General features: G+C 50.7%; 2 protein-coding genes across 2 annotated transcripts in view; one reads left to right on the plus strand and one right to left on the minus strand.

Annotated features, from left to right (window-relative positions):
* Positions 1 to 2680: 2680 nt before the first annotated feature.
* SOD1 (superoxide dismutase 1) lies at positions 2681 to 6016 on the plus strand. Its single transcript, XM_041420984.1, has 5 exons — positions 2681 to 2802; positions 3220 to 3313; positions 3733 to 3802; positions 5124 to 5238; positions 5525 to 6016. Exons 1-5 carry the CDS (start codon positions 2728 to 2730, stop codon positions 5633 to 5635), a joined length of 465 nt encoding a protein of 154 aa, XP_041276918.1. The 5' UTR covers positions 2681 to 2727; the 3' UTR covers positions 5636 to 6016.
* A 1842-nt stretch (positions 6017 to 7858) lies between these two features.
* Positions 7859 to 17868, minus strand: part of SCAF4 (SR-related CTD associated factor 4) — a 30045-nt gene continuing 20035 nt past the window's right edge. The window contains exons 16-22 of the mRNA XM_041420849.1: positions 17681 to 17794; positions 16894 to 17050; positions 15969 to 16123; positions 15052 to 15214; positions 14892 to 14972; positions 14621 to 14809; positions 7859 to 8993 (exon numbers count right to left, since the gene is read on the minus strand). Coding sequence (XP_041276783.1) covers positions 8173 to 8993; positions 14621 to 14809; positions 14892 to 14972; positions 15052 to 15214; positions 15969 to 16123; positions 16894 to 17050; positions 17681 to 17794 — 1680 coding nt within the window. The 3' untranslated portion in view covers positions 7859 to 8172. The remainder of the gene's footprint in view (positions 8994 to 14620; positions 14810 to 14891; positions 14973 to 15051; positions 15215 to 15968; positions 16124 to 16893; positions 17051 to 17680; positions 17795 to 17868) is intronic.

Below are 17868 nucleotides of genomic sequence, written 5' to 3' on the forward strand. Positions count from 1 at the left end.
GCTCTGGGTATCACATCAAAGCTGGAATGTTATTTTGGCCACCTAAACACCTGGGACACCTTTTGGGAAGGTGTCCCAGCCCCCCAGCCTGGTCCCTGGCCCTGCAGGCACACAGAGGGGCTGTGAGCACATTTTGGGAAGGTGTCCCAGCCCCAGGAGCCCGCAGGGATGGTGGCTTCCCCTGGGCACGGGGGTGCAAAGTCTGCAGGCTGCCTCCTGCAGCGCCCTTGGGCCCCTTGGCACGGCTGGAGACTGCAGAGAAACTTCCACACAGCTGCAGGGCACGTGAATATGAATGAATAACTGCTCCACGGTGCCGTGGAAGCTGTAAGAAAATTCGTGGCTGGTGCATTTTCCGGCTGCATTCCCACTTATTAACTGCTTGTATTAAAGCAGCACCCAAAAGCCTCATTTTGCTGACAGCTCTACAAACCCAGCGTGGTCCCCGACCATCCAGAGCTCCAGAGAAGACAGCACGTGTTTAAAACTCCAAATAAAACCACATCTTTGTTATTCTGGACGCCTGCCTGTTATATTCTGTTTGTCCTGCCTGCTTTCCTGCAGAAACAGGGTAGTTTACCCTGTGGCAGCATTTCTTTCCTAATTGCGCAATAATTAGCATTTTCCCTGTGGTTTTGCACTTTGCATCTCAAGGATTACCCAACAGGGCTGAGTTAAATCCAAGGCACCTCACTCTGACACCTGCTGCACCACTAGACTGTGCATGTGGCAAAAATGAGAGTGCAGGGCACTTTGTGTCTGGAATAAATCCCAAATGAAGCCCCCTGTGCCTTCCCTCTGGCACACGCTCACCTGGGCTGGGATTTGCAAAGTTTTTGGTTCAGTTTAGTTACCATGTAAGAACTTCCACAAATAAAAACCTGGCAATAAAATCTGAGACCAAGCTTCTCTTTCTCATCCCTGTGCATGAAATCCTTATCCACTCATAAAGCACGACAAGGTACAGGGCTTCTCTGGACTTTGTTGACGTTTATCCAAGCTGATATCCTGAAATACACATCCCATAAATACATCTCTATGTTTATACACAGACACGCAGTGTTTTGGTTGCTTTCCTTTAGGTGGCCAAAATAACATTCCTGAGAGTGTAAACACTTTGAGAGACTCTCATAAAAAAAAAAAAAAAAAAAAAAAAAAAACCCAAACATTTTTCAGATGTGTTTTCTGGACAGTATTCTGTCTTTGGCCAGTTCCAGAGGGGAGATTTCCAAGGTCTAACTTAGAAACCATTTTAAACTCCAGCTGAGTTTCAGTTTGTGCGCGCTCATCCCTCTGTGCAGCAGCTCCAGAATCCCTATTTCCCTCCATCCCGGCTTTCCCGGCTCTGTGCCCTGCAGGCTGTTTCCAGAGGGGAAGGATTCCAGGCTTTGGTGCTGTGTGGGATCCTTGAAGCACCTGGCGAATGCGAGCTGGCAAAAGCAGCAGGAATATTACAAATAACCACAGACCTTGGCAGGGAGGCGCGGGGACAAAGTTCCCAAGGCACGCTGGCACAGCCTCTCCCTGAATTTCACGTTTGAGTTCTGCCCAGCCCGGGGAGCAGCCCAGGGTGAGCAGCACAAGGACAAACCCAGCTCGGCCGCCTGTGCATGCGGATTTTAATCTCGCAAAGGCTCTCCTGCCGGCGCTCCTCTCATTACCCGCACCCTCTGGCTGGCAGCAGCACCTCCCCTCGTCCCAGCGGCGGGATTTCCGCCAGTTTTTAGGGAAAGAATCGTTTGCACGGCACATTTCGGCTGGGAGTTTCAGTGGATGCGCTCTGGCAGCATCCCCCGGGCAGGAGTGGCGTTACCAACCCAGGGGGAATCGTTCCTGGCACGCAGCTCCCGCAGGGAGATGGACATCCCAGCTCCGTGCTTTTCCCACAGGATCGCCACAGGCAGGAATTGGGATTTATTTGCACCGCATGCATGGTTGCCACCCGAAACACAACTCTCAAAATTCCCTCTTATTTTTTAACTCCTATAAAATCTCGCTGAGGAATTGCTCCCTCAAGGGCTTTTTGCAGGACCTAAGGGATTTTTTGCTACTTTGTCACATTTTGCTGAGCGGTTAATTAACTTTTTTGGACGCAGTTTGGGTTGCTGTTAACCGGCACCACACAGAAGTCATTTAATCCTTTAAACGGGCAGATTGGGAGAGAACCAAGACGCTTTCTCTCCTCTCCTCTCAGCTCCAATACTCCGAATAACACCACAGTCACGTCACCATTTGATGGGGCAGGGTCAAACGATGATTTTTGTGCTGTCAAAATCAGCTGCACTGAGGGGGTGGATTTTCTCACCTACTTTAAGAAAGTAAGATTTTTTTTTTTCATTTTTTAATCTCTTCTTGGCGAGATTTAAGAAAATAAAGGAGTTAAAAAGAAGTATGCGGGACAAAACACAACCAAACCTGCCCAACCTCCCGAGCCCGGTCCTGGTCCCGATCCCGATCTCTATCCCGGTCCCTATCCCTATCCCTATCCCTATCCCTGTCCCTGTCCCTATCCCTGTCCCTATCCCTATCCCTATCCCGATCCCTATCCCGATCCCGGTCCCCGTTATGCGCCTCCCGCCGCCAGAGGGCGCCTCCCGCCGCCGCGCGCGCCGCGGCGCGGGGCGCGCGGCGCGATTGGCCGCGGCGCCGGCCGCCCGCCCTATATAACGGTAGCGAGGGCGGGGCTTGCCCTCAGTCCGCGGGCGCTGCGGGCGGGGCGGGCACAAGATGGCGGCAATGCGGGCCGTGTGCGTGATGCGGGGCGAGGGGGCTGTGGAGGGCGTCATCCACTTCGAGCAGCAGGTGAGGGCACGGCCGGGCCGCTGAGAGCTCCCCGGCGGGTGCGGAGCCCCCGGGAGGTGCCTCTTCAGCCCCCTCCCCGCGGCCGGCGGGGCTAGCTCGGCTCGAGGGCGCTGCGGTTCCAAATGGCCGCGGCCCTCGGGGGCTGCGCCGTCCCTTGCGGCCGGCCTGGGAGCCGCGGGGTCACTCGCGCCGCTCTGGGAAAGTACGGGATCTTTCTGGAAGGCCCGGTCAGAGAACAGGTGCTCCTTGCGCTTAGGGATAAAAGAGGGGAAGGAGTGTGTTGGAGCGCGTTAAACGGACGCAGAGGCTCTGGACAGCGCTGCCGCGGGCTCGTGGCGGGGCCTTTCTGTCACATTCGTTTGACACGGAGCCCTGTGGCGGCAGAGTCCTGGTGCTGATAAATGCTCTCCTTTGAAGGGTACCGGACCGGTGAAAGTGACTGGGAAAATCACTGGATTGGCCGATGGAGAGCACGGCTTCCACGTCCATGAGTTCGGGGACAACACCAATGGTAAGATGTCCCTGCGGGCCCTGGGGTCGCTGCACGGTGGCGGCTCGGCTCGGCTCGGCTCGGCTCTGGAGAGCTGCTCGCGGTGTTGCAGCGGCAGCCTGGGTCTCACTGCTGCAAATCTGTGTGAGGAAATCGTGACCGTTCCCGAGGAATTGCTTCCTGGATAATACTCGAGCGTGTTGAGGCTGGTGGTCAAGAGCTGACATACCAAGCACTCACCTGAACGCTTGGATAACTCAGCGTTATGAAATAAGAAAGCTCCTGGCTGAGCCTGGGACTTGTAAGGCTGTAGCAGGTGATTTATCTCCAGGGGATTAGCAGGGCTGGCACGGGAGAGGAGCTGCTTGCTGTCGCTGGGAGCGGTGTGGGAGCAGCAGCTTTGTCCTGGGATCCTGCTCTGACGCTGTGCTGTGTTCCAGGGTGCACCAGTGCTGGCCCCCACTTCAACCCGCAGAAGAAGAACCACGGGGGTCCCAGCGACGCCGAGAGGTGAGTCCAGGGCACGGGCACTGCCACTGCCGGGGCTCAGGATGTGCCAGAAAATCCCTGGGAATTCCTTCAAGGTTCCTGAGGTCACTTAGCCACTCTATGGTAACCCCCAGAGCAGCTTGTTTCTCTGTGAAATACTCTCCTGAGGGCATTTTGTGGTTTTGTCACGGCTTGGGTGGAGGGGACAGCGAGGGCCTGATGCTCCTGCTGGGTATCTGTACTGGAGTGGGATGTGAGACCTGGCTCTTCCCTGGGAGCAGCTCTCACGGCCCAGTTCCCTTGGGTGGCTGCCAGAGGAAGTGGTGTGGCCGTGCCTGGGTTTGGGGAGCGGGGCTTGGGCAGCCTGGCCTGGCACAGGACCAGCCTGGCATCGGGATCACCCTTGGAATGCTCACGGTGAGCCCCACCTGAGGCACAGGCCGGGCAGAGCTGGATGTGGGCCAGCTCCTGCATGACACAGCATGAAATGTGTGTCGGGGCCCCGGCAGCCACTGCTCGGGGCTAAAGGTTGGGATTGCACGGACACCAGGGCTTTGGAGCCTTGGCAGATCCTGCTGCTGCTGTGTGGGCAGGGGAGTTCCTTAGGATGGGTGCAAGGAGTGGATCTTGCTTTTATCAGTGTACAGGAGCAACTGGACTGAAGCTTCCTGGAAGCTTAAATCGAGCAGATTCCTCAGGGGAGAGCTGCCATTAACCTAGTTTTGTAGGAGTTGGTTAAAAGTAAGGAATTTTTGTGGAAAGCTGGTTGTCAGCCCTGGGCTGGCTGAGCTGGTCGCCTGGCAGGGATGTGTCAGTATTCCAGGTTCTGGATCTGGACAGAGGAGCCTGACAGAACAGGATCAGCCGTGTTTTGAGAGAATGCTGTGCTTGGGGCAGGTGTGCAGGACACATGTCCAGAAGTCCTGTGAAAATGGCACTGCTGGAGGCTCAGCTCTCCAGGGAAGCCTTAGCAGAGATGCAGCTCTGATAGAAGCTGTGTGGCAGAGCAGTATGCCAAGTGATGGGGCAATGCCAAACTGGAATAATCATCCCTGCTCCTGGCTGGAAGTGAGCAGCTCCTGCATTCCCTTTGACCTGCTGCCTGACAAACCGCTCCTCCTAATCCTCCTTAAACCAAAATCCTGCAGCTGCCTGTGGAATAGCTGAGCTGTCATGGACAGCACAAGCTCAGAGAACAGCGGCAGTGTTCCACCAAATCTGCAGGAAAGGTTGCTCCGCTGGATTTGGGAGCCTTTGTTACGTTGTAACATAAACTCTCAGCCTTCCCTTGGGAGAGCCTTCAGTGCAGGCCGCTTTGTGAGTTTCCCGTGTGTTCGTGCAGGCACGTGGGAGACCTGGGCAACGTGGTTGCCAAAGGAGGCGTGGCCGAGGTGTCCATCCAGGATTCCGTCATTTCCCTCTCGGGACCTCACTGCATCATCGGCCGCACCATGGTGGTGAGTGAGAGGGAAACCTCAGGGCAGGGAGGGAGATTTGCAGCCACCCCTCTGTGTCCTAGTGTGGCACTCGACTGCCACGGACCCCAGTTCCATGCCAGCCTCCTGGAGATGTCCCTCTGACTCTGCCCCTTCCCGCTGTGGGTGCCTGCATCGCCCTTGGGCAGCTCCAGTTGGAAGTTTCCAGCGTGGAGATGAGTTTGGAGATCACTGTGTCACTGGCCTGGTGCTGCTGCCAGGAGCAGTGCTGAGCGGAGCAGTGAAGGTCTCTTCAATTCTCTTGCAGGTGCACGAGAAGCGGGATGACCTGGGCAAAGGGGGCAATGACGAGAGCCTGCAAACTGGGAACGCAGGGCCCCGCCTGGCCTGCGGGGTGATCGGGATCGCCAAGAGCTAAGCGTGCTACCTGCTGTGCTCCTCCTTGCTGCTCCTGCCCTTCCTCCTGCAAGTTCAAGATGTGTCATTAATCTCCTGCTCCTCTGCATCCCGAGCGGCGCTCACACGTGGAGACTGACCGAGTTTTGTACGATGTACGTTCAATTAAAGTGTCCCTGATGGAATGCCTCTGTGGTCTCTGCTCGCGCTCCTGCTGCCGCTGTTCCGTGTCACATCCCTGCTTGTGAGGGAAGATGTGAGTAGTGCTCCTGTCCCGGCTCCTGGAGGAGCCCCCCACGCTCTGGCAAAGAGCAGCAGCCCCTGGGTGTGTCAGGGCTTCCTCCTGGGGCAGGGGCAGCATCTGTAGGCTTCAAACCTGTGTAATAAATGTTCTGGGCAGATACACCTGGGTCTGGCTGTCTGTGAACAGGGAAGCACCCCAAACCTGCCCCTGCTGGGAAAGGGGGCCGGGCCTTCAGCAGGTGTGGGGGTAAATCCCATCCAGCAGGAGGTTCCAGGCAGTATCCCAGGAATGCCCACTGTGTGCCAGTGCCAGCCTCCATCCCGTTCTGGTGTGTCCTGAAGCAGATTTCAGGGTCTCTCTTCACAGAGAAAATGAGTCATTTTAATGAGGACTTGTATCAATGTTCCTGTCTTCTGCACTTGAGGATATTCATGGAAGGAGCAGGCTGTAGTTTGAGGTAACCCCACTCCACTGAGGCACAGTACTAAGGGAACTGGGTAGTAGAGCAGGAATACTGTAAAAATACTTTGAACTTACGTTCCCTGTTGCTGCCAGAGCACTGTGTGAGTCTTCACCTCCCTGTGCCTCTTCCAGAGGGTTGGTGCTGCTGCTGCTGCTGTGAGGGTTATGCACAGGCACTGCTGCAGAAGGTGGCAAAGAGTTATTCCAGTTTTCCAGGCTCTGCTTTCAGATGCTACTGAGGCAGAGAACAGGGGTGGGATTTGCAAGAGCAGAGCAGCCTTGTGTCTCATTGTCTCCAGCTCTTTAAGGAGGTGTTCTCAGTGAAACAAACCCTTCCTCCTTACAGAGCTGGGGCAGCTTTTTCCAAGGCTCAAACCTCGATGTGTGGGACAAGGCCATGTCCCGCAGGCCCAGCAGGAAACAACCAGTGAGGACACGAATTTTAACACATGGAAGTTGAGGTCACTACAATCTGTAAACAGGTTCTTTCTCTCTTTATTCTGCTATTGCAAGAACATAAAAATAGATGTCCTCTCCCCAGTCCAGAGCTCCACAGCGGCTCTCCCACCCTCTCCCTCCCCCAGAGACAATTCCCTCTGCCGCAGGGCAGCTGTGAAAAAGGACTGATGTAAGGAAGCAGCCGCCCTTCCCCTGGGGCAGAATCCCCAGCTTTAAAGGTAGAACACACCCATAGCAAGGAGAAAAGAAACCATTGAATACGCGCAGGATTCATACACTGGCCCCGCTGGGCTTATGGGAGCTCCGAGCCACGGCCGAGCCACCTGGGGTGGGCACAAATTCCCAAAGTGTCCCTGCCCCAGGGATCGGCCGCGGAGAACTACAGCTGCCAGGACACGGAAGTGCTCTGCAGAGGAGGTGCCACAACACCCAGGAACACCAGGAACACCCTCTGTCCCCAGCGCAGGGGAGCACAACCTACCTCTGGCAGGGTGAGGAGGGGCCGGCGTTCCCGCAGGAGCAGCCCTGTGTCCATGGAGGAAGGGCCAAGTCCTTGTCCCAGCCCGCCTGGAGAGCCAGGCTGGAATTGTGGTGCCTCTGAGGTGTCACTTCCAAGCAGTGCAAAAGAGGAGCGGGCACTGTCGGCCTGGCACGCACTTTGTAACCTCAGAGCGGATGGTCGGTGCCTCAAGGTGTCACTTCTTAAAAAAAGGCAAATTAAAGGCAACAGGAACCACAGAACCAATTGAGGGGGGGGAGGAAAAAAAAAAATAAAGCAAAGAATGGATTGCATTGCAAACACTAAAACAGTTAACTCTGCAATTAACATCTTAAAACTAACTTTTACCCGGGGTGGTCACGTAGCTCATTAAAATGCAGCAATCTAAAACTCCAGAGGACTGTTACAAATAAAAATTCACTCCTGTGAATCGCTACACAAACAGATGGATTTCCTTGAACAAACAGAACCAAACCAGTCTAATTTAGACTCCAGTACAGCATTAACAGTTCCAACTTTAGGCTGCTGAACACTCCTTTTCCACTTCAGTGCAGCGTAGGAAGAATAGCACACGTTAAAAGTTTGTTACGAAAATAGAGTTTATTAAAAACACATCCCTATTGTTTTGAGGAGCTTTCACCGTTACCTTTTCTTAAATTAAAAAAAAAATAGAAAGCACTTCTACTTCTGATTCGTAAACTTTTTAAAGTCAAAACTTTAAAAAAGTTACAGCAAAAATGGGTAATATTTTAATCATCTCTTCAGTATTTTACGTTATGTTGTGGCTATTTTAAATAGAAGGGAAGCAATCAAATTGCTCACGGTGCCCCGCGTCGGGGGCGGAAGCGGATTTACAGCACTGTACAGCTAAAGCTCGACGCTCCGGGCCGGGCTCCTAGCGCGGCGCCTCCGCCGCCGAGCCCGTGTCCTTGTCCGCCCGTTCCAGGGATGAGGTAGCCTCGGGCGCCGGCTCCGGCGCGGCTTTGGCGCCCGCGGGTTCGGCGTCTCCCGCAGCGAGTTCTGAAACGAGTTCCGCGCCCTCCGTTTTGCCGCCGTGGGACTCGTGGTTTTTGTCACCCTCCGCCCCGTCCGTCGCCTCCGGCTTCTCCTTGCCGCGGCTTTCTTCCTTGTCTCTGCGAGACTCCCGATCCCTGGAATCCCTCTCCCTGTCTCGGTGGCCGCTGGAGCGCCTGCTCCTGTCCTCCGAGTCCCTGTGCCTGTCGCGCTCGGGGCTGCGGCGTCCCCAGTCTCGCCTGTCGCGGCCGCCCGGCCGCTCGTGCTCCCGCTCGTCGCGGCCACCGTAGCGCTCCCGCTCGTTGTCCGCCCGGTTCCCGAAGGATCTCCTCCCGAACCGCTCCTGGTCTCTGTTGGGCGTGAACTGCCTGTCGTTCCTGAACTGCCGCCCGTCCCTGTTCTCCTCGGGCCCGCCGCCGCCCGCAGGCCGCACGAAGTGGCCGGGCGGAGGGAAGGGGGTTTTCATTCCGTGCGGGGGAGGCATCCCGAAGCCGCCGGGGCCCGGCGGGGGCCCTCGGTGCATCATGTGCGGCGGCACGTGGCGCGGCGGCATCATGGGGAAGCGCGGCAGCGGCGGCGGCGGCGGCATTCCCGGCGGGCGCTGCAGCGGGATCAGCCCGGGCCGGGCGCCCAGCAGCCCCGTGGACGGAGTCTGCAGCCCCACCACGGGCGTGGGCGGCGGCGGGGCCACGCCCTGGGTGCCTGCAAGAACACACAAGGGACAGTCAGAGCCGGCCACGAGGGGACGCGGAGCGCTTCCCGAACTGCGAACCCCATCCGCGCTTATCCCGGGAAAGGAGCGTCCCAGAACTGCAGCGGAGCTTCCTGGCTCTCCGCCCGCTGTGCCCAGGGCAGCAACCGATCCCTGATCCCAGAGGTTTCCTTGGGGAGAGCCTTTGCCCTCGTGCAGCCACGGCTGCCCCTCAGCCCCAGCTCAGCCTCCTGCAGCCAAAGCCCCTTCCCGGTGTTTGCTTCCAGGTGAAGATACCTCACCCCTCCGGTCAGATTCAGACACTTCCCTCTGCTACCAACAGCAGCTGAACACCCCACAGCTGCACAGCACCAGCAAGAGGCTCATGCACATCGGCAGCAGAGAGGAAGCTGGAGCACAGCTGGAACACAGCTCTCTGTCATTCCAGAGAAAAGGACACGACAAAGATTCATTTCAGGAGAATAAACCTTGCAATGTAAACTAAAAGGAAATGCAACAGGTCATTCCTGGCTTCTTTTTTTTTTTTTTTTATAATAGTGTTTCATCCTTTATAGCACATATCCAGCACCAACTATTTTCAAGTTTTATTCCTAGGCTCTTCATAGGAGGAAAAAAACTCCCTCTCCAAAAATCTGTCAGATAAACCCCAGCCCACAGCTCCTGGACACAAAGAGCCAGAAAGAAGGATTCTGAGAAGAATTCTGAGCTCTGGCTGAGCCCTTCCCACCCCTCCAGGGCAGGTAACTCCTCAGTCTGAACCAGGAATGCTGTCCAGTGCTCCTGGAGCCCTCACACTGCTCCCCTCTGCTCCTGCTCACCAGCACCTCCTGCCTAGGAACACAGCCCCTGCCTGGGTGACACCAGGATGAAATACTGTGGGAATTGATGCTGGAATCAGTGCCAGCAGTGAAAACTGCACTTGGGTGCAGCATCACGAGCTGCTCCTGCTCACCAGCACCTCCTGCCTAGGAACACAGCCCCTGCCTGGGTGAAACCAGGATGAAATACTGTGGGAATTGATGCTGGAATCAGTGCCAGCAGTGAAAACTGCACTTGGGTGCAGCGTCACGAGCAGTTCCCCTTTGGCTGTGGTGTTCATCCCCCCTTGTCCAGCTTTGGCACCTGTCCCCACCAGAGCTGAGCCTTCTGTGCTGCCCTCTCACCACACCTCTGCTTTTAGGGACATCTCTGACAGAAACCTTTTCACCCGAGTGCTCTTTAAACTAATTCAGAGTGGAAGGAAGTTGCATTTTGCCAGTGAGAAGACTTGTGTCACATCTTCCAGCCATTATATCCTCTCCCCTTCCCCTCCAAGCAGACACAGCTCCCAGTCTTGGAGAGAAATGGTCCAGTACCAACAGCATTTTTTCCCTTTCTCTAAAATGCAGAGCCTTCTCCCCTCCTGGCCAATAACCAAGTCTGTAATCACCCAGTTTATACTCCTCCTGTGACAGAAGTACAGATCTGACAGGACAGATTCATAGCTAATGATGTCTCCCAGGAATTCTGAGGGTTGGGGATATTCTTGTTGGTAAAAACATATTTTAATCTTCCTCAGAAGATTAAAACAAGGCAGAACAGAATGACTGAGAACTAAAGAGCTGAAGTTAAGCCTGTGCTTCTGCTTAGAAGCAGCAGAGCAGATTTGGGTTACAAGAGCATGAACATGAGGTGAGGGAGGGAAGTTTCACACTTAATAAATACAAGTCATTTAATTTCTCAATCTTATTTCTACACAAACTGCAGCACTGAAGCAACATAATTGTACCTGGAACTCCTTCGTTCTGAACTGCATTGGCTAGAGAGCTGCACACTTTTTATTTTAAATTTATTTCAAATATCAACTCCCTTCAGTGCTGAGGCTAAAGCAACTGTAGAACTGCTGGAGTTTCCTCACTCTCCTGACAAATCAGGCACCAACTAAAAACCTAAAGAGCTGTCCAGAAACACATCCCAGTTTACTGAAAAGATCAGGGAAATTCATGCTACAGACACACACAGACACCATGTCTGGGGCAAGTTAAAGCCCTCTTTTGTTTTAGGAAGTACCTGACATTCAAGCAGTTTCTTGAACTGGGTATGAACTCCCCGAGCTCTGAGAGAAACCCTGAGGTGATTTCCTGACCCAGCTTGTCCTCCTGGAGCCAGTTCCCTCACACCTGCTCCTCTGTCCCAATGTGCAAAACCACACCCTGCCTTCACAACAGATTTTACTGGTTTTGGAGGAGCAACCATCACACAACTAAAGTGTCCCAAGTTTCCTCACCTGACTCCTACAACACAGCCCAAAGTGCTCAGGCTGGTCTGAAGGATCTCCTGTCCAGAGAGGGCACAGGAGCCATCCTTACTGCTTTGATAAATTAGCTACGAAGCCAGATTTCCATGTCACTGTGATCCAGACCTGATCATCTCTCCCAGCTGGACAAAGCCTACGTTCCCTTGGAATAATTCCCATGTCACCAGTGCTGACACACCTGATTAACTCTTACACAAACTCTGCTCACTAAGTGGTTCCAGTAACTCCCAACCCCTGAAATCAGTTCCCAGCACGTGGAGCTCTGTGGTTTCTGTCTGTCCCAGCACACAAAACTCCTGGAAACACATGGAACAAGCCAAAAGCTCATGGATGCAGCACAACAGCAGCAGGGTTTCACTCCACTTTGAAGCTGCTATTCTCCAACATTCTGCATGGTCTGCAGTGGGGAATAGGGCATCCTACAGCCAGAGCATTAAATACTGCCAGGGAATTCTTAAGAGAGGGACCAAGTTGTCAGTCTGGTGGGTTTTTGCTGGAGTTTGCAACAGAATCTTTCAGAGCAAGTCAAGACTGCAAAGAAAGAAGCCTGAACTAAAGGGCCTAAAAGTGGAGTCACAGCTGTAAAATCTTATCACAAATCCCAATATTCTGGGACAGTCACTCTGAGGGGCTCAGAGAATGCTGGGTTTGTGTTTTATGATTTAATGCAGATTACAGAAATCACTTTGGAACAAACCGTCAGGGGAGCAGAGAGTAATAACTGAGCTTGCACTGCCTGAAGTGAATGCCAAATGCAATGGGAACTCCAGAATAACTTAGCTTTGATTACGTGTTATGATCCTTGTAAGAATTTGGATAAAAAGAGCATCAGATCAGGACCTACAACTGCAATAGGGTGTATTTCATCAGGATAAGAGATCACAGAATCTGAGTATTCCAAACACAACACCTACAGTTTATTTCCAGCCAGAGCTACAGCATTTGCTCAATGCTGGGAACACATGGGCCAATCCCAAAGGATTTAAAGCTGTCATTTCCTGCAGCAGACACATGTCAAAGGAGCCTACAAATACCTGCTCTGCAGATCATTTCAAACTCCCTGAGCACACACTCACTGAGCCATCACAGCCTGGACTGTTCTGTTTCCATGAACAACAAGGGGTAGCAGCTGACAGTGAGGTCAAGGGCACAACTAAATCACAACAACCTGAGGGTGGGCTTAGGAAAAAAGCACAAAAAATCCAGACCCAAAGTCCAAGAAGCATCACTCCTCTGAAGCACAACCACATCCTGGCTGGAAGGGATGAAGGAATTACAGTGGAGGCACAAAGGAAATCATTGGAGTTGAGACAGAACTTATGAAAAGGTTTGAAAGGTTGCAATAATCCCTTCAGAATTACTTTGTAATGTGTCCTCCACAGACAACTGCACCAAGAGAGAAGAGGCATTTTTTGAAGTTACAGAAGTTATTAAAGAGCTCCTGGCTTTGTAGGGATTACAGAAGTGTTCCCAAGCCAGAAGTTTGGCTCTCTCAGCCTCTTCCCAGCAATCTTCATCCCTTGAGTCCAGCCTGCTGCAGGAGCTCCCCCTTCCTGCCCAAGTACTCAGAACATTTCCTCATCCTTCCCAGGACACTCTCTGGCCTCCCACATGCACAGCTACACTCAATGCAAGAGAGTGTCAAAGTGCTTTTAAGAAGACTGTAGTTTGTGCTAACTTACTGAAAGGACAACTGATAGCACCCTTCTATCTTCAATCACATCCAATATTATCATCTGCTTCTCCTCTTTCATCAGACTGAACAGTGCTCCGCAACTCCAGAATGTTCAGGATGGGTTTTACATAACCCTTTAATTATAAGTAACTTCTTGAAATTAGACACTCCCCACCATCCAGTGCTCCTGCTTTTAGGCAAACACACATATTCCAGGACTGCTCTGGGAGTTCTAAACCCTCCCCTCACTGACACAAGTCACTCTGACCACACAGAGAACTTTATCTGCCTCAACCACTCAGTGAACGAGTTAACGAAAGCAAAGGCAAGTTCTTGATTTCCAGGTTTCTCAAATTCAGCTTCCTTGGATTTCAGAGAATAAAAAGCAGCTGCTGTCCAAGGAACTGAGCTGGGTGTCTAATTTAGCTCAGTCTTCATTTTGTAAAAGCTTTTTGTTATGTGTGCAGAGATACAGCAAAGTGCAGAGGAGCCTCACACATTCCAAAGGCCTGGAGTATGAAGTGCAGGTTATGCTCCAGGAAGCTCCAAAACTCTGCTACCTCTACAGAAAGTGTCATTCAGCAGGAAGGTGTGGATTTCTGAAATTCCTAACAAAATTCCCTGACTCCATGGTGTCACCACAGAGTTTCTTAAGCTTTTCTGTGTTTTGAAAGGGTCTTCTGTCAAGTTTTCAACATGAAGGATTCATAAATCATGGTCATGGATGGAAAATTTTGCCCTCACATCCAATAGAGCAGTGAGCTCTCAGGGAGACAAATCTCTGATTTTCTTCAGTGATCACTGAAAATTCTGGGAAGAATCCCACTAACACAAAATTAGCTTTTCATTAATTTCTTAGGCTCTCATGTAGAGGCCTAAAATCCCATAAATGCAGTAATCTCAAAAATTTGTAGGTAACAAGTCTTTGGAGTAAATTCTTGACACTGGCTCAAGCCATCATAAAATAAGCATTTAGCAGAGTTCTGTAACAATTCACACTCCCTTTCAAAACCTGACCAAGTCTGTATCCTATTAGGAAAAGTAATTTATGCAACATACTTCCATTACCCTGGGTTTGCTAGTCAAAAAACCATTTGGTAATATTTAAAGAGTATCTTCTTACAAAGGTTTCAGGACCTGTCCTATTGCAGGGCTGCATAAAAGCTTTTGGTTTTCTGTTCTATTAAAACAATTTATTCCATACATAACAAGAATGTACCCCATCCTCAGAGATTTCAAAAATACACTAAAAACAGTTTCCCTGCACATTAATTTTATATATCTAATAGGTGAGTCTAAAACCTGGTTCCTATGCCGTACACATGTGTTGCTGTAAGTTCACTTTCTAGACTGTACAAACCTTCACTTGTTAAAAGTGGACAGCATTTGAATTTGTAACTTACACATCATGGCTTTGTTTCTTCACAAAACACATCTCCAGCAGTAAAAAATATTGACTGACTGTTTCTTCTATGTAAAACTAAGCCTTTAAAATTGATTTCAAAGCCAACAGTAGGACAGAAATTTCAGCAAGTTGAGAAGAATGTGCTTGCCTTTCCCCTGAGCTCTAAGTCAGTAGCCAAACCGATATGGTATTAAAATGCAGGGACCAATGAAGTGCAGAACTTACCCAGGAGGGAACTTACCAAGGAGTGGAACAGCCTGGGTGACGGGAGCAGGGACATTGGTAGGTGCTACAGGAGGTGGAACAGTGCCATAGATTTTGGAAGTGTCAGTACTTTCAGCATTCCCTCTGCCTCCAGAAACTACCGTTGGGATGGGATTTCCTACAGACGACTCCTTCGCAGTGTCCTCGTTCCCACCAGCTGCTGTAGCTGAGGAACAAGGCAAGGACACGTTGAACACCAGCCAGCAATCCCTGCGGGATCCCCGCCTTCCACAGGGCCCAACACTTACAGTTTGGGATGTTCACCGCCGGAGTGTGCGGGACAGAGACCGGAGGAGTTATGGGAGGCGGTGGCCCGGGAGGAAGGAATCCTACAAAAAGCAGAGCAGAGCCCTGAGTGCCCCCTGCACAACCCCCCGTGCAGCTCTGGGCCCAGCACACCCCACAAACCTGGAGGTAAATGCAGCGGGTTGAAGCCGGGCCGGAGGAACGGAGGCGGCGGCGGCGGCGGCACCCCGGGGGCAAATCCAGGAGGGGGGATTCCTAAAGGTGCTGTGAAAGCAGGGGGCTGGAGTGCACCAACCACGGGAGGCCCTGATGGATGGGGGGGAACCTGGGAAAAAGGAAGGGGAAAGATGGGTTACCCCAATGACTCTCTGTCCTGGTGGGGATCTCTGCCTCTGTCCAGCTCCACCAGGACATCTCAGCGACCTCAAATTCCTCTGCAACAAGGGAACACTTGCACAGAAGATGCAGGAGCACTCCAGGAACTCCCATCACTGAAAACACCAGCACCAGCCCTGTCTGTCTTTGTACTTAGAGAAGGATTTTCCTCTGTGCTAAACGGGTACTAATGTGTGTCAGTAACTCACCTCCACACACTCCTCACTCAGTGCCTGGGATTCATTTGCACCCAGCGTGATGGATTTCCAGTCAGGATCCACTGGAATGCTCACAACTTCAGAGCAATTAAAAACCTCTGTCTCTTTCTCACTCCCTGAGTTTGCACATTAGAGTGACTGGTGTTTTCCTTTATTTCTGATTTATATCAAACTCTGAATTTAAATTAGCTCTGATGTAAGGGATTCTACTATTTTAACACTGACAAGAACTATTGATATAAAAGCAGTGGAGTATCTGCCAATAAGAAAAGCTTTTAGAGGAACATTAATTAATAAAACAAATAACAACAAAAAAAGAAGTCAAACACAAAACCTGAAGATGCAATTCAGCCCTTCTATAACAAAGATTCTACTGCAGTAATTTCTCTGTGACTGAGAGAACAGAGTTCCCATTCATGGCATTCCCTCCCTCCCTGAATTCTTATTTAAAGCGAGTTTCTGTTTGTTTCTTGGAACAACTCTCACCTGTGGAGGAGGTACTGTTATTGGTGCAGGCATGGGAACAGGAATTGGGACAGGTAAAGCTTTGGGAATAGGTGACACCGGTTCATTGTGTGCAGCTTCTGCGCCTCCATTCTGAGCCACTTCATTTTCAGACTTCTTGGGAATTCCCTTCCACTCTGTCCAAAACAAAATCCCAACAGACACGGGTCAGACAAGCAGTGCCACGTGAAACATGCTTAGTCATGGTTACAAAAATACTAATTGAAAACACTCAGGTAATAAGCACCACAGAGCTAAGAAGCATTTATACTGTTTCTGACAATAAAAATTCCAAAATCATTTAAACAAAGCAAACACTGAAACAGCAAATAAACTTGTTCCTTTCAGTAGTCATGTAACAATCCTTTGCACTGACAGTGTTCATACACACCCAGGATTCTGTTACATTATCTGTGACAAAAACTGTAAGGCTCTTTGGGACAAGCTTTCAACAGGTTCATTCTATTGCTCTCAGTCAAGAAGGCAACAGCTTTGCCACTCATTTGAGAACTCATTTCTAAAAAACCCAACATCTTCAAGTCTAAAACAAGGAAAAGGAGAATACAACTAGAAAGAATTGCAGCAAAATAACAAAAATGTCAAATATAGCTTTAAACTTAATTTATGGAAGAAACAGCTCCTGTTGTCAGAACTTCCTGGGAAAAGCCAGGTAAGTAAAAAGAGGGATCAGTGAAAAAGCACTGAGAGGACAGGAACACACTGACATTATGCTCATGATTCATTACATTTTTGTGTAAAACACACAACGGATTTTTGTGTGTTCAGCATGAGGAGATGCTACAATTAGAGCACATATACATTAACCACCAGCTAACTGGGCAAAGTGGACAGAATGGCCAAACCCTGAAATACAGGTTCAAAAACAAAACATGCAGTAACTCTGTACCTGGACTAAGGGTCTCGTTGTCCAGCATTCCTCCTTCACAGAAACTTTCAAGATCTTCAGGTTTGACTTTGTCCCATGGTATGTAAGTCACACCCAGTTCTACATCCCAATACTGCTTGTAGTCTGGCTTTATTCCTTTATTCAGAGCCCAGGCAATCTTGGGTGGGGAGAAACACAAGTGGTCAGCAAAATGTTTCCATTTTAATGGATTTAATACTTCATTCTCACAAAACAGCATTAGAGGGTAAACAGTTCCTATTTCTTGTCTTGACTCTTGCACACCATCTGTAAAAATGTATAAAGCCAGCTTCTTCTGATGATTCCCAGCCACCAAGATTAATTCCATTTCCCTTTGGAGGACAGTGTTACACTAATTTGACATTCTACAGAAGGAAGAACTTCACTAATTGATGCATATTTCCTTATTTATTAGTACTCTTTGTAGGATTATCATATGTAATGAAACTCTGTTAGGAGACAAATAACAGGCAAGAAACACACAGTGCCAGTCCCCTGTAAAGAGCAAAAGGGCACCCTTTCTGTTGATTAGACAGATAATTATTGGCAATCTTTCAAGGAAACTGATACAAGGTTCTACTAATCCCACTACAGACCAGGAACAATAATTCTTTCTCAAAAACCAATGCACTGATTCGTTTTTTTCAGGATTTTGGAGAGTACCATCTCCAGAACTCACGTAAGTCTGAAATACCCCAAAGCCCAGCACAGATGAGAGGATGACAGTAGTTACAGCAGCTTTGGAAAGCCTGATGTTCTCAAGCAGTACCTTGATGGATTTCTGGTTGACTTTGAAGTTGCCTCGGCTCAGCTTCTGGAGGGCTCTGTTGGCATCTTGTCTGTGCACCATGACAATGTAGGCACATCCTCTGGGCGGAATCATCTGCGTGGGGTTGGAGGGAAAACGTTCATTTTGCAGGTAACAAACAGTGAACACACACAAATGCTCAGTTCCAG

This window comes from Onychostruthus taczanowskii, unplaced genomic scaffold (genome assembly GCF_017590055.1).
Source record: "Onychostruthus taczanowskii isolate IOZ18803 unplaced genomic scaffold, ASM1759005v1 scaffold67, whole genome shotgun sequence".
In the NCBI taxonomy this organism is placed as follows: domain Eukaryota; kingdom Metazoa; phylum Chordata; class Aves; order Passeriformes; family Passeridae; genus Onychostruthus; species Onychostruthus taczanowskii.

What these genes read in the sequence shown, in the direction of transcription:
- SOD1 (XM_041420984.1), top strand. Translation starts at nt 2,728, where the DNA reads ATGGCGGCAATGCGGGCCGTGTGCGTGATGCGGGGCGAGGGGGCTGTG. An exon ending in GTTCGGGGACAACACCAATG is followed by an intron (nt 3,314 to 3,732) that starts GTAAGATGTCCC and finishes GCTGTGTTCCAG; the next exon opens with GGTGCACCAGTGCTGGCCCC. An exon ending in TCATCGGCCGCACCATGGTG is followed by an intron (nt 5,239 to 5,524) that starts GTGAGTGAGAGG and finishes ATTCTCTTGCAG; the next exon opens with GTGCACGAGAAGCGGGATGA.